This window comes from Poecilia formosa, unplaced genomic scaffold (assembly GCF_000485575.1).
Source record: "Poecilia formosa unplaced genomic scaffold, Poecilia_formosa-5.1.2 Scaffold117, whole genome shotgun sequence".
NCBI classification, from domain to species: Eukaryota; Metazoa; Chordata; class Actinopteri; order Cyprinodontiformes; family Poeciliidae; genus Poecilia; species Poecilia formosa.
In genome coordinates this window covers 1153-15602 of record NW_006800056.1, presented here as the reverse complement: position 1 = coordinate 15602, position 14450 = coordinate 1153, and the positions used below count along the sequence as shown (strand labels likewise).

Below are 14450 nucleotides of genomic sequence, written 5' to 3'. Positions count from 1 at the left end.
TTTGTTTGAAGTCAGAAATGTACATACACCTAGGTTACTGTTCCTTAAAGCACCAAGGCTCAGATGTCAAACTCCAGTCCTGAGGGCTGCTGGCCTGAAACCTTTAGCTGAGCCTCTGCAGCACCTGAACAGAATAATCGGGTCAGTGAGGCTCTGGAGAGCCGATCTACGCCAGGAGGAGGAAATGAAGCCGTTTCATTCCAGGGTTTTGTAGCTGTGGCTCATCCAAAAGCTGCAGGACAGCAGAGGACTGGAGTCTGACGCCCTGCTCTAAGGCCAGGCCAGCTGATGATGTCACAGCTTTATAAGCCAGTGATTGGTTCATTCACATCACCTGAGGTAAACGTGAACTCTGATCCGGTTCTGTCTCCCAACAGGTTCTGGTATGAAACGGGTCCAGTTAAAGACCTCGAGGAGACGCTGTGTGAACCAAACACCTGGGCTGAACAGCCGCTCAGAGAGGAAGAAGCCACCAATCCAAGTGGAACCAAAGCCAGATTCCCTCAGGCTGGTGAAGTTTGATGGACCTTTTACTGCAGGAGGGACTGGTGCGCTTCACAAAATAAACTCAGTTTGAAATATTGAAGCAACATGGCTGAGGAGGCTGAAGCTCAGACCGTCTTCCTAACTCAGCAGAATAAACTTCAGGACAACGTTTGGGCAGATCTGACCCAGTTCCACCGGTTCTGTTGGGAGGAACGGCTCAAATTTATAGCAAACTGCTCTGAGAGGCTTGTGGAAGGAAACCCAAAACCTTCGACCCAAGTCAGTTTAGAGGGATGTTCTGCCAAATGCTGAGAAAAAGATAAAAACTTTGAATAGTTTAGATAAAACAGGAAATATTGGGACCAGAACCAGACTGTCCCTGATCATCCGGATCGTCCCGATTCCTGTTGGGAGGAGCTTCCTGAGTGACTCCCTGCTGGTTTGACTGAAGGGGAACTAAACACCTCTGATCCAACACGGTTTGACCTGCAGGTCTGCAGAAACAGCTTCTGTGTGATCAGCGGTTTGGTTTCCGAGAGGACCGGTCCGTCGGCCCAATCAGAACAAGTTTGGCAGCAGACATGAAGATCCAGAGAAAAAAGACAAACATGGCATCCTGCTGCATGGATCATTCAGCAGATTTCTACATACAGTCATTAAAGAATCTGCGCTATAATTTACAAACTCATAATTTCAAAGCTGAAGACAGTGATTTTTTTTCCTATTGAGTTTTTAGCTCCTGTCTCTTTAAGGCCAGTCTGCTCTGATTGGCTGAATGTTGTCAAACAGAACCAACAGGCAGACTGATGTCATCACGTTTTCTTTTCACATGCAGAAATAAATAAAAGCAACTAAAAGAACAGAAGCGTTAACGTTTAACTTCCTGTCGGCTGAAGGTCGACCTCTGACAGACTCATTACTGGAAAACCTTAAATCAGAGCTTCCTCCCTCTGTAATTAAACTCCACAGTTTCCAGTCCATCCATCACAAATCCCAACTCGACCCCATAAACACGCAGGGGAGCTGCTAAAGGAAAATCGATGCCTTCCTGTCCTTTAATTAGATTTAGAAGGAGTTTCTGCGGTCTGCAGGATTTAGTCGTTTGGTTACTTCAGAGCTTTAAATGAAAGCTGAATAAATGAACTGACAGAGACGATGATCCATGGAGCAGACAGAATCCCTCTGGTTCCTCATCTCCGATGCTCCTTCTTCTTCTTGTTCCTGGAAGGCGTCTTGATGGGCCGACTCGCCGCGCCGTTCTCCAGCGGGCCGGGAGGCGGAGCGGCAGGCGGAGACGTGGAGGAGAACAGGTCCGCTTCCCCGTCCATGCTGGACTTAAAGGGCCCAGCCGGAGAGAACTTCAGAGGACTGAGGAGAAAAATAATGTCTTTCCTTTACCCCTCCACTTTAGGAAGGCAGACAGACTTTAAAACATTATTTCTTCAAACAAAATGTAGCTGTTCAAATAAAGGTTCAAATGACTTTTTCAAGTTGAGATGGAAATCAAAATCTATATCTAAATTTAAGTTGTATGATTTTATTGTGATGATCTGTTTATTCACCAGTTTCTACACCAACCAGTACAAAACTGGAATTTAAGACTTTTTAAGACCATCATGGGTGGATTTAAGACCCATTTCTCCACAGAAATATATGAATGTCATCCAGATTACTGGCAATAAACTTCCACTTACCAGGACAGATGAAAGAAACTAGCTGGTCTGGTAACTAGTAAGTGTTGTACCAAGTAATAAAATGGTACAACATGAAGCGGGTGGATACTGTACGCTGCAGTACCACTTCCTACCTGATGGGGGTGCGCGGGCTGCTGTTGTGGCGGCGGACATGACGCGATCGCGGCTCAAACGAGAATCCTTCCTTCAGACTCTCGAGGACCGACGGCGCCACGAAGGAGAAACCCTGCCGGAGGAAATAAAAACTAAAACAGCTGAAATAAAGGAAAACGTTCCAGAACATGGAGGCTGATGGACTGACGGCGAAGGCGAGCTCGGCGCTGTGGCTCAGCCTGGTGTCGTCCGGACTGTCCACCGGCGTCTGTCTGGTGAACCTGGTGTCAAACTGGCTCACGTCTTCCTCAGAGTGCTGGCAGGAGGGAATGGAGACAGAACACGCTTCACATGTGGAAACGGGAGGAAGAAGCCACCGTCTGGATCTGAAAGTCACAGCAACCATAGAAGAAGACCAACCAGCTGCGGTTTGTACGGCGGGTCCACTCGCTTGTTCAGCAGCTCCTCCCAGCTGATGTGTCTGAAGAACGGATGTTTCTGCAAAGAAACAGGAAAAATCCAGGGAAAGGTTAACGATGCTGCCAGACTTCATTCAACCTTTAAACAATCAGCGTTTCCACTGTTTGCACTTTGTAAAAGCTGAAAATTCAGAAACACTGAAACAGCATCCACACATCAAAATCTGGTGGTTAACGGAGAAAACAGCAGATCTGAATTAAAAGCAGAATCGGTTCTGAACGGACAGAGGGAGGGAGGAGGAACAGAAACTTTTAAACTTTTTAAACTCCAGCCTCTATGAGGAGGAAGCCGCTTGGATCCAGGATCCAGTTGTTCTGCGTCTCCTGACCCGATTCCCAGCCCAGGCATGAAGCTGCATCCTGGAGCATTAAGGAGCGTTAACACAGATCCTTCCTGCCAGCAGCTGTCAGACTCCAGAACCGTCACTGATCCCAACATGTTCACACCTCTGCTGCTGCTTTACTCCTTCTAAATAACATTTCTGCTTTTATTGCATGTTTTCCTGAACTGCACTCCTTGATGTGCAGTACACATGCACATTATGTACACCAAGATAAAAAAGCATGATATTTCTATTTCTGATAACTGCACAGTATTTTGTCATGTTGTGATCTTGTACAGTATATTGTTGATCTTATTTTTGGTTGTTTTAATCTATATTTTGAAGACTTTGGATGTTCTGAGTGAGCCTTCATCCAGATGCTGCTGTTACGCCTGAATGTCCCCAGAGTTGGACAGCAGAGGACATTTCTGATCCAAGTCGACCTGCAGCGACTACCTGGATATCAGCGGCGTCGTCTTTCCCAGAGCCGAGTCTCTGAGCCGGATTCTTCTTCAGCAGCTGGAAAAAAATTTAACAGAGAAAAATTTAATGATTTCTGCAGTTTGACTTAAAAAAAACCTCATCATACTTGCAAAAAAACTCTGTTTCGTGCAGTGTGCCGCTGTAGCTTCATCTGACTGCCACATGCTCAGACTCTGTATTATAATAGCACTGTGTGTGTGTGTGTGTGTGTGTGTGTGTGTGTGTGTGTGTATTAATAATTACTTCAAAGATTTTCCACATCATTCTAACTTACTTTTCTGTCATTTAGCATTTTAAAGCCGTAACGCTGCAGGATTCAGTTCTGCCAGCAGGTGGCAGCGTTGCATCAGCTTCTCACAATGAGCCTCAGTTTCAAGCTAGAATCAGTTAGTAGTGAATAAAAGACAGATCTACAGAGTAAGAGTTGCAACTGGAGCCAAAATATCCAAATAATGGGAATAAAGCAGAAAATGTTAAACTTTGTGTTTCTGCATGAAGCAGAACCATTTTGTTTCAATGACCAGTTCAGTTCATGATGATATTTTACTTAAATGTGAAGAAGTCCATTTTTCTCCAGATGCATTAATATCTCAGTTTTCATGTTCATATTAAACCACAGCTTACATCTGCTGAAATCTGACATGATTCATGACATCTGAGTTTTGTTTCCATGTTGCTTTGTGGAAATAAACACATTCCTGGTTCAACAATAACTTCTAATTACTGTAAACAGAAATATGAAAAACCGCTGCAGGCTGAGTGGATCAAACTGAGGGCTGGATGTGGAATAAATTATTTTTCATAGCAACAACATGAGCAGGTTTCTCTTTCTGAAGCAGATTAGGGAGTAGAAATCTGGAAACCTGATAGCATTTTGGTAAATAACCGAATATGACAGAGAAATAGTTAAAAAGTCCAATAATTGATTGATTATTGTAAAAATGTATATATTTTTTGCACTTTAAAGGGTCTATGTTGAATTTATTCACTGTAGCTTTGAAAACAATGTCAAATCACTGGGTGTGTGTATTTAAGAATGGTGTGTGTGTGTGTGTGTGTGTGTGTGTGTGTGTGTGTGAGAGTGTGTGTGTGTGTGCATGTGTGTGTGTGCGTGCATGTGTGTGTGTGTGTGTGAGACCTTTTTGATCATGTCTCTGGCATCGACTGTGATGTACGGAGGAAGGTTGACTTTACACTTCAGGATCTTATCGATGGTCTTCTTCCTGTTCTCAGCTGTGAACGGAGGCTAAAGGGAAACATTCAGACAGACGCTGCTTAGCAACAGGAATCAGAGAAGAAACAATAAAAACATAAGACTTTGACACTGATTCACTGTCTCCATGCTGCTTCTCTCAGCCTACCGATCCAGTCAGCATGTCGTGCATCAGCGCGCCGAGGCTCCACCAGTCCACGGCTCGGTTGTGACCCGACCTGGTCAGGATCTCTGGAGCCCTGCAGCACAGCAACACAAACAAACAGTTTGTCTAAAACACATACGAATCCTCGGTTTGTGTTTAGACCAGCGTCTGTGGATGGATGCAGGTGGTGCAGTTGGTCTCATTGCTGCCAGCAGCACCAAGGTTCTGGGTTTGAATCCCAGCATGGCATCTTTCTGCTTAGTCTGCAGGTTCTCCTTGTGCATGTGTGGGTTCTCTCTGGGTACTCTGACTTCCTCCCTCAGTCCAGAACCATCCTGTTGGGTTAAGTGGTCTGTAACTCTCCCTCAGGTATGAGAGTGAATGGTTCTGGCCTGTGTGTCTCTGTGTGATGGACGCTGTGATCATTTTGGGTTTTTTCTGGTATTTGCTGTGGCGCTCTGCAGCAGCTGTAGTTTCAGAAACTTCGAGAGATGACAAAGACTGGACTAACTGCCTCATTCGTTCATAGAACGTCACAATATTCATTCATCAAAAAGATAAAATATTTGAGCGTAATTAAAAAAAATGTCTCCTACAATGGAAAGTATGTCAAATTTAACTGACTAATAAAGAAAAATTATTTTAGTCTCGATATAAACCAAACTGTCTATAGATTTACATGTAGGGAGAATATTTCAAAACATCTGCAGTTTTCTTAGCTTTACTTTACAGATAAGATATTCAGACAATATTCTGACAGACACCAGCCCCTGGAACAGTCTGGTTTCATTAACACGACTCGGTGCTACTGCAGCTACAGGCCAGTAACATTCCTCTCTGACTGCCTGGTGAAGAGGAAACATCCTGAAATGTGAGTCTGAACTTGATCACAAACCCACACCACCAGTTGGCAGCGACTCTTGGTGCTTTCAGACAATTTAAACAACCAAATATTTTGTTTTCTGAATTTCTCTGTTCTTCAGGTTCAGGTGTTTTTGTGTGGAGTGTGTGCAGAGTTACCCACATGTACTCAATGGTGCCGCAGAAGGTGTGTGTGATGGTTCCGTCGTGGATGGACTCCTTACTGAGGCCAAAATCAGTCAGCTTGATGTGCCCTGACCACGCAGAGATCAATACAGTCATCTGGATGTGATTATTGCTTGTGGGTAATGACCTGGGCAGCCTGCCTCACCTTGCTGACACAGCATGATGTTCTCAGGCTTCAGGTCTCGGTAGATGATCCCGTTGGAGTGCAGGTGACCCAGGGCCATCGTGATCTCTCCCAGGTAGAAGCTGGAAAACAGTTCAACCGCGTCACCTGAAAGGATCGCCATGACGACGCTCTCTGACCTCAACGCAGACAGAGATCTCACCAGGCCGTGTCCTCCATGAAGATTCCCTCCTTCTCCAGCTGCATGAACAGTTCTCCTCCTGGTGACCCAGAGAACAGCTGAAGGTCATCATCATCATCACCATCATCATCATCGGGTTTCACCAGCTTACCGCTCAGACACTCCAGGATGAGGTAGAGCTTTCCTCCCGTCTGGAAGGCGTACAGCAGGTCCACGATGAACGGGTGTCTGACCTTCTCCAGGATCTCGCGCTCGGCTCGGGTGTGAGCCGTGTCTTTGGCGTTACGGACGATCTTAGCCTGCAGGAGTCAGAGAAATGTTTAAACAAAGGTCTAAATATTAAATGCTCTGTTTTTGCTGTCCAGTTTTCATCTTTCGAACCATTTCTCTGTCAGCTGTCTGCACCGCTCCTCTTTTACCGTCTCACTCACCTGTATCTCATTTTCTAACTCAGCGTCTCTCCCTTTAGTAATTCATCCTATTTTTTTCACTTCTCTAAAACTGTTTGTGTTTTATGTTACAAACTTTCCCGTTTTTGACACATTTCTGTCCAAATTTGAACCAAAGATAAAAGATGGAGACAGCCCAGGTCCAGCACCAGCTTACCTTCTTCAGGACCTTCATGGCGAATATCTTTCCTGTTTGGGGACCCTGAACCTTCCTCACTTGGAAAACCTTAAAGAAAGACGGAAAGTTGAAGAATATTAAAATAGTTCAGCACAAAATTCCTGATTCAATCCTAAATAAAAGTTTTAGACATTTTCAGACCAGTCCACCAATCCATCCAGTTTCAGACTGTGAACATCTGCAGACCTGATTTTCCATCAGACTGGATCCCGATACGGATCCGGTGTGCTTTGATTCTTCTGTTGACCTTCGAGATCCACCGTACTACTCATATTTGAATGCAAGGGGCCGCAGCATCAGCCCTTCACCGCCATGCCTGGCTGTACTAGAGGGCGTTTGTCCTGGTCTCCATCAGGCCTATTTCCCCTCTGATAGATTTGATTCTATTGGAACCAAAACTGCAACATCTGCTCCATCTCCAGCTGCTGTGGTTCTCCTTCTCACTGCTCTGAGTCAAACCAACCAAACTAATTAAAACACCTGTTCCCCTCCTCGCCTGTGGGGGCGCTGCACCAAGAACCAAAAACGGAGGTGTCAGATGTCAGAGGTGGTAGGATTTATTTTTTGTCTTTGACCACAAGTCATTTCTCCTGGTAGTGCTAGACTTGTGTGTTTGTTTTGGTTGTATTTACCCAGAATGCCCTGTGCTGTAGTCCACTTCCTGCTTTTGGAGCGGTCTCCGGTCCGCTTGGCGTTCACATATGCATTTGACCCACAGCTGAGGTCACTTCAACCGAACCCAGACCGAGGTCAGCAGGCGGACCAGAGTTTGGTCGGCATCAGAGTTTGATTACGCATCAACACCTCCCCAAACGAACCAGACCTTCTAGACAAACGGACTGCAGCTGGAATAAACCGGACTGAACCGGGCTGGTGGTGTGCATCCTAAAGCAGCATGGTTCTACAAGTCTTCACTGAGATGTTGTGCTACCAAAATGCCAAAACTGTTCTCTCTCTGTTCAGTGGTGGCAGACTGATGACTCCATGGCAGACATGTTCTGAAACCAGACACCAAGAGCAGAGCACGGCTCACCTTGCCGTAGGCCCCTTTGCCCAGAACGGTGAGGAGCTCGAAGCAGTCCGGTCCAACTCTCTCGCTGTCTCTGTTGACGTTTTCACTGGTCAGCTCCACCTCCTCCGTCTGACCGCTGCCATGACATCACAGCAGGAGAAATCAGCTCGCTGCAGCACCTACATCTGTCTGGGCTTCGTCTGAACTTACCTGTCGGGTTCAACAACCGTCGCCTCACACGCGTCCTCCTAGAGATGAAAGGTTAAAGGTCACTGCTTGTCTTTGTTACATCACGGCGATGTGTGATCCAATCACTGCTCACCTCTGTGTCGCTGCCGTCCTCCGTCTCCAGGTCGATGTCAAACACTCCTGCCATCCTAAAAAAACAACATATTTATCAGATATCATGAATCAGTTTATCTGGACTTTGGTTTGTTACAACTCTTTCAGAACTCCTCTTTAAGTCGCCATCTGGCCGAATATACAGACAGATGTTGGAGTAGGGGATACAATCCTTGTCCAATGTGATGCACAGAAAAGATGGTTTGAACATGAAACTAGGATAGCGGCTAAACACCCTAAAGTTAATGTTACGCTGTATTGGATCAAGGTTTATTTCCACACTAATGACTCCAGGACCTGGTAGAGGTCAGTCAAAATAGGAGTTGGGTGTTTTTTGTGATCAAACTACAGCAGAGATGTTTGACAGCCAAGGACAGAGTCACATTTCTGATTACTAGGATGAAAAAAAAAAACATGAAGACCAAATAAAATCAAGTTTATCAAAGCTAAACATAATCATGTTTCTGTAACATGGACACCACTGGACCACATCAAGAGAAAGTCACAGTAGCACCACAGACTGCTGATGAATAGGACTAAACAATATTCCTTCTGGCACAAAAGTAGCTGAGGTTGAGGTGGAGGTCAGGGAGTACATTGTTTAAAAAAAAAAAAGAAAGAAAGAAACAGCAGCAGAGGCACAACAAACAAAAAAAACTGCAGCCCGCAGCAACACGCAGCTGCTGCAGGTCATGGAGCGAGTCGTTCAAACAGAACCGGAGGTGAAAAATGGAGGAAGGAACCTGATAAAAAAAGGTGGAGACACTAAACAATCTGCATTCCTGCTACAGACAGGCCACGCCCACCAGCTGCTCACCTGGTTTCACTGCCTGTATAAAACAGTCAGTCTTCATGTTTTCATCAGTTTTAAAGGTTTCAACTTCTTTTAATCCTTAAGTTTAGTTTAAATTAAACTAAATTAAAATTAAATAAAAACCCCAAAAGCTACAAGGTGCTTCAAATTTCCTCGAGGTAGGAACTTTAAATCAAACTAAAAATAAAACACACGTCCCCAATTCTTGGTCCAATCTTTAATAAACTAATTTTACTCAGATTTTGATCACTACCTCAATAACCTGTGAATTAAAGGTCTATTTTAAAGTTACAAAATGGAAGAAAATATGAACAAAACACAAAAAAATTAAACACCTGGATTTTAAGTGTTTTTTCTTAGAAAATAATATATTTAAATTTCAACTAAGTCAAAAAATAAATGGTGGTGTCACTTAGACTGAAACCAGAAGATTCAGAACAGCGTGTTCTGAACTAAAGGTTTATTTCAGACTCGCACACCAGATAAAACCTGATCTTCCTGGGTTTTCTGTAGAAAGTATCTGACTGAGAAGAATATTAACTGCTACTACGCCGACTGGAAATAAAAACCTGCCCTTCCTGACTCTCTGTCAGAGGCAGGAACGAGCTAAGTGAGCTAAATGCTAGCACTGACAGCTACAAACAAGCTAATACTAAGGTTCACCTCAGATCGCTCCGTCTTCCGGTGCCTTCCGCTCTCTTCCGGTCCTCTCAGTCCGTCACTTTAAATTCGGAACAGTTCTTAAGTTGTCAGAACCAGCGGGGCTTTCATCGCTGTTTAACAGACAGCAGAGCAGTCAGCTGGTTGGACTCCTGTCAGCAGGACACCATGAAGCCGCTTCGCGCTGTGGCCAACTCCCCAGTAAGGAGGGCAGCGATTGGTTGTTCTAAAAGTAGCAGGTAGTCGCGTAATGACGCAATCTCAATTTACATATTTAAAATCATGCGTAACTTTTGTGTTTTAACACAAGTTACGCAGACTTCTGCCCAGGTCCCTCTTGAAAATGAGATCTAGATCTCAACGGGGTTTACCTGGTAAAATAAAGGAAATAAAAAAATAATAAATAATAAAAAAAGTAAAATAAAAAAACAACTTTTGTAAAGTATGGAAGTCTTTAAATGGACAATAAAGTCAGGAGCATTATATCATTATAACAAGAAAGCATGTTTTTAGTTTTAACGAGATATAATGTCTCATTCAAAACAAAGTATATTCTTTATCATAACAGTAAAACAGCAAAGCCTCTGGGGATCATTACATGTTATCTAGAGAAACATGAGAAGGAGAATTACAAAGAGCTCCTTGATGCCTTTTAATAAGTCATAACCTGTCAGACCAACATATTTTCTGAAGGTATTTTTACTTCTGTTAAGTTTAGGAACATACTAAGCACTTCTTTTTCATTCACTAGGAGTTTGGACAGGGACACACTAGAGCAGGAATGACTGGGCAGCTTGTGACTGTTCTAGGATGGGAGATTTGATATAAAGTATTCACTAAATATATTTGTCCAGCTCAGTCTGAATTATTCCTATATGGATTGATAAAAGATATTACCCTGGGATAACATTTTATTTTCAAATTTGAAGATCACTATTGGCAACAAAAGAAAGTAAAGCACATCTGTCAGAGTAATGTCATTTAAATTATTTTAATTCAAATGAATCTGAATTATTCATCTTGCATCCATCTTCAATTGGCAACACAGACAAAGCAAAAGTTGTGGTTTAAATATTTATGTTTATTTAGTTCCATTATATCTCTGTTGTTTGTTTTCCATAACTTAGCTTTCAAAATACCTGCTAGTTTTGTGGCTTTCATTTCCTGTTTAGCCATTTCACACTTTCAGCGCAGAAGCACAACAAAACCCAATTCATGTTGCCAGTAAAAAAAGTTTATTTATCTTCAAATTAAACCCAAAAATTAAAAAACTACAACATAACACAGACATGAACTTTGAATTGATCTTGATTTTATCTCAAACAAAGCTGAAGGAGGTTTTAGGAAGGGGGAATCAAACAGAAGAGAGAAGTGGGCTTTCAGTGGAAAGAGTGGGCTGTTAAAAGGAAGTCAGTGATATGCAGAAACTGAAGCTGCTCTCACCCACACAACGATAAACCAGATGAAGACAGGCTGGACTATGATGATTCTCATTCGTAAGTAAAGCAAAAATCTTTTACTTTCTGATAGATTCACGTTTAGCCAGTGGGATCAGTAAACCTCCACACAGTGGGATCACCTCAGCTATGACTTTTAATAAATCTGTGGCTTTTATTACAATCTTTGATGAAGATGTGGGAACATTGAATTATGGTGGCAGTTGGCATAGAGATATGCATTTTACCATCCTAACCATGAGGAAGATGTAAAAGAATTTAAAAAAAAAATATCTAATCTAAAAATAACTAAATATCTACAAACTGAAGTAAAAACAACAGAACCAGGAACTTGAGGGACAAGAACAACAGCATTAGTTTTTTAATTAATGGATAAAGCCTCTTTGAATGCCAAAAAGCAGATTCAATCCAGAGTTTGGTGGCTTAATAAACGTTTTATTCATTGATATTTTTAACTACTTGGTGCCTTAATTGAATCATGGTTTAAAGACTGAGCAGATCAGAGAACTCAAATGTCTTCAATCATGCACCTATTTCACATTTGGTGAAACAACCTCATGTCCTGAGTAGAGCTCAAGACATGAGCTCCACTTCGTACAGACCGGTACCGGTACCGGTCCCTGTACGGTCCATGACATTTTAGGAAAAAATTAGTCACCATATTATTGCTTAAAATAGAATTGATTGCTACTGATCTAAATAATCAAATATTGTGTCTAAGCAGTAAGCACTCTGTTAATTATAATTCAATATAATTTTCAGCTCTGTGTTGATAGAATATAATTATTTTCTCACAGTGGGAAAATTCAGGTGTAACAGCAACAAAGTCACAGAAAATCGAGACATTTACAATTAAAAATTATGAAAATATACTAAAAACAAAGACAAGGACTAAATTGATAATATAAAATATCAAAACTAGAATACTCTGATCCAAAGGAATGCAAAGTTGAGTTGGATAACTTTAAAAGTAACAATGTTAAAATGTTTTGTGTATTTGTGACAATAAAAACTGTGCAAACAACAGCAGAAATGTAAACAATTGTAGAGTTTGTAGTCAAGCGGCCTGGGAACTGGGTCCAGTATGACCAAATACCTATGGGGCCCAGCAGCCATGTTGGCTCGGACTCAACCTGCTTGACCAGCAGCTGCTGCTGTTCAAAGAACATTAATGTTGCTATAGCTACCAGTCTAGCATGAGTCCTCCAATATGGCCGACAGGAAGTTTGCTTACAGAAAACATTAAATAATTACATTTAAGCTGAGAAATAAAGGTTGGTGCTGTTTGCCTGAAATAAAACATTTAATGTCATAATCCTCTCTGTTCCTGCCAAGCCTCATGTTTCTCCACCACTAAGAACAAAGTGAAAATTCACTTTCCCACAGTGGAATCTGATCATCGTACCGAACTACCAGAGTTCCTGCTCTCCAAGACTTCCCCTCTTACTATAATCTATAATTCGTCTGTATGGAGTCCCTGTCTCTGTGCAACAATCCCCAGTAAACCAATCCTTCCCTCACTCCCTCTGTCATGACCTCAAGTACTCAAGGCAAGAAAGCCTCAATTCTCCCCAGAGGAAACCCTGGAAAACTTCCTGAGCAGGGAAAACCTCAACTTCCTGATGGAACGCCACTTCCTGGTGGCCCTGTCCATCCATCGCGTCTCCATCAATCAAGTTCTGATCAAGTTCTGATCTCAAGAAACTTCCCCATTCCTGCTTACACATTACTGTTGACAGTAAAAACTTTTCTGGGTCATGGTTTCTGTTTTGGGTCCAGAACGTACATTCAGTCCATTCAGATAACAACCAGCCACTGTTCTGTACATTCGGTCTGGTACTGTCAGAAAGTTGAATGTTTTGTCTAAACTTGTTCTGCTTTGGTCCATTTGATCCCCTCCAGGTTTTATTACCATGTCCGGGTTTTGGATGCTGTTCGTTCCAGCTGCTGAGGTCCAGCAGGTCCACTTTGGTTCAAACGTCACTCTGGGGTGCAACATCTCCTACCTGTACGACACGACAACGTGGCTTAAACAAAACCCAGGCTTCATTCCAACCATGGTCCTCCACGCCAGCCTCAGGGAGGGACGGCCGGTTGAGTGTAGGCCAGAACTTTTAGTCCCGATCCAGAAGGATTCAATTTTTTGTGACAGTCCAAATTAAACATTAACAATTACCATTTTTGTTTTCAGTGTTTCAGCTCAGTCTTCGTCATTCAGCGAGTCTCATGAATCGGTCTCTAGCTCTGAAGATCACTGGTGTCGAAGTGGGGGATCTGGGCCTGTATTACTGCATTGCCAACATGAATGGACGTGTGATAATTGGAAAAGGAACACGGATTCAGAGTAAGCATTCCTCCGTTTTAGGATCAAAATTGTTCCTTCCAGCAGTAATCTGCCTGATATGCTAACATCATTGGGCTCAGAACTTCATCCCTACAATGAAACTCTAGGGATGAACTTCATTAACTGCCTCCACATAAACTGCCACATAAATAGCAGTTTATGTGGAGTTAATGAGTTCCCCCTATTGCTAGAGAAAAGTTCAACAAACCCAAAGAGGTTCTATTAACCCTTCCTCGATTGTTTAAGCTACATTCACACAGCAGGAAAATGTGACCTGAATCTGACTTTCTCACAACAATCTGAACGGAACAATTCTGATCTTTTCACTCCGCAAAAAAATCAGATTTGTACATTTAATATGACTTTTACATCATTAATGTGAGACATGCATCATTATTCTGCATCAAAAGAAGCCAGACGCTATAAATCTGGATGTAATCAATGGGTGAAAGTTATTATTATGAGCCTGTGAAAGCAGTCTGAGTCAGTGACGCACACCACATCCAAATCCTACCACTCCTGGTCCGACTCCACATCCAAACGTCTTTACAGAAGATGCAGTCAGTGCTCCACTAAAGGCTGTTGCTGTGATTTCTTTTTATCAGCTTCCTGCATCTTGTTATGATCTTGTGACGATACTGTCGGCTCCCATCGCTGGATAACTTTAACATTAATCTATAGTTGACAGCATCCATCAATACTTCTGTAAACAGAGCGCTGCTGTGTGGCGCCAACGTTCTTCTTCTGTGCTTTGGAGTCGTAAACTGTTCACACAGGAGTCTGATTGCAGTTGCATTTAATTAGTGGCATGAACTAATGCATGAGCCACACAAAAAATATCGTACTTCAGCAAAAAAATCTGAATTGAGCATGAAGACGTGCTGTGTGAACATAAGCTAAGGGCTTTGCTGATGTATTTCCATTCT

General features: G+C 42.7%; 1 protein-coding gene and 1 gene segment (V, D, J or C); one reads left to right on the top strand and one right to left on the bottom strand.

Moving 5' to 3' along the window:
* Positions 1–1100: 1100 nt before the first annotated feature.
* LOC103143882 (ribosomal protein S6 kinase beta-2-like) lies at positions 1101–9940 on the bottom strand. 2 transcript variants are annotated; one of them, XM_016675611.1, is made up of 16 exons: positions 9727–9940; positions 8230–8284; positions 8118–8155; positions 7929–8043; positions 6875–6943; positions 6420–6567; positions 6290–6347; positions 6109–6209; positions 5941–6031; positions 4920–5010; positions 4697–4804; positions 3532–3594; positions 2689–2771; positions 2482–2644; positions 2294–2406; positions 1101–1854 (listed from the first exon to the last, which is right to left on the bottom strand). In XM_016675611.1, exons 2-16 carry the CDS (start codon positions 8281–8283, stop codon positions 1677–1679), a joined length of 1473 nt encoding a protein of 490 aa, XP_016531097.1. In that variant the 5' UTR covers position 8284; positions 9727–9940; the 3' UTR covers positions 1101–1676. The 2 variants fall into 2 exon arrangements, with proteins under 2 accessions (XP_016531097.1, XP_007560654.1); XM_007560592.2 differs by having other exon boundaries at positions 2482–2589; positions 2694–2771.
* A 1146-nt stretch (positions 9941–11086) lies between these two features.
* LOC103143921 (Ig kappa chain V-II region TEW-like) lies at positions 11087–13524 on the top strand (the record flags this gene model as incomplete). The annotated part of the segment is given in 3 exon segments: positions 11087–11219; positions 13083–13280; positions 13372–13524. Coding segments are annotated over 3 exon segments (385 nt in total), but the record flags the coding sequence as incomplete, so codon positions are not given.
* Positions 13525–14450: the final 926 nt, after the last annotated feature.

Bases quoted from the DNA above. Each gene is read 5' to 3' on its own strand.
- LOC103143882 (XM_016675611.1), bottom strand. From the start codon at position 8,283: ATGGCAGGAGTGTTTGACATCGACCTGGAGACGGAGGACGGCAGCGAC. The intron at 8,156-8,229 runs GTGAGCAGTGAT...TTTCATCTCTAG, and splicing joins AGGACGGCAGCGACACAGAG to GAGGACGCGTGTGAGGCGAC. The intron at 5,011-5,940 runs GTGGGTAACTCT...GCTGTGCTGCAG, and splicing joins TGCGGCACCATTGAGTACAT to GGCTCCAGAGATCCTGACCA.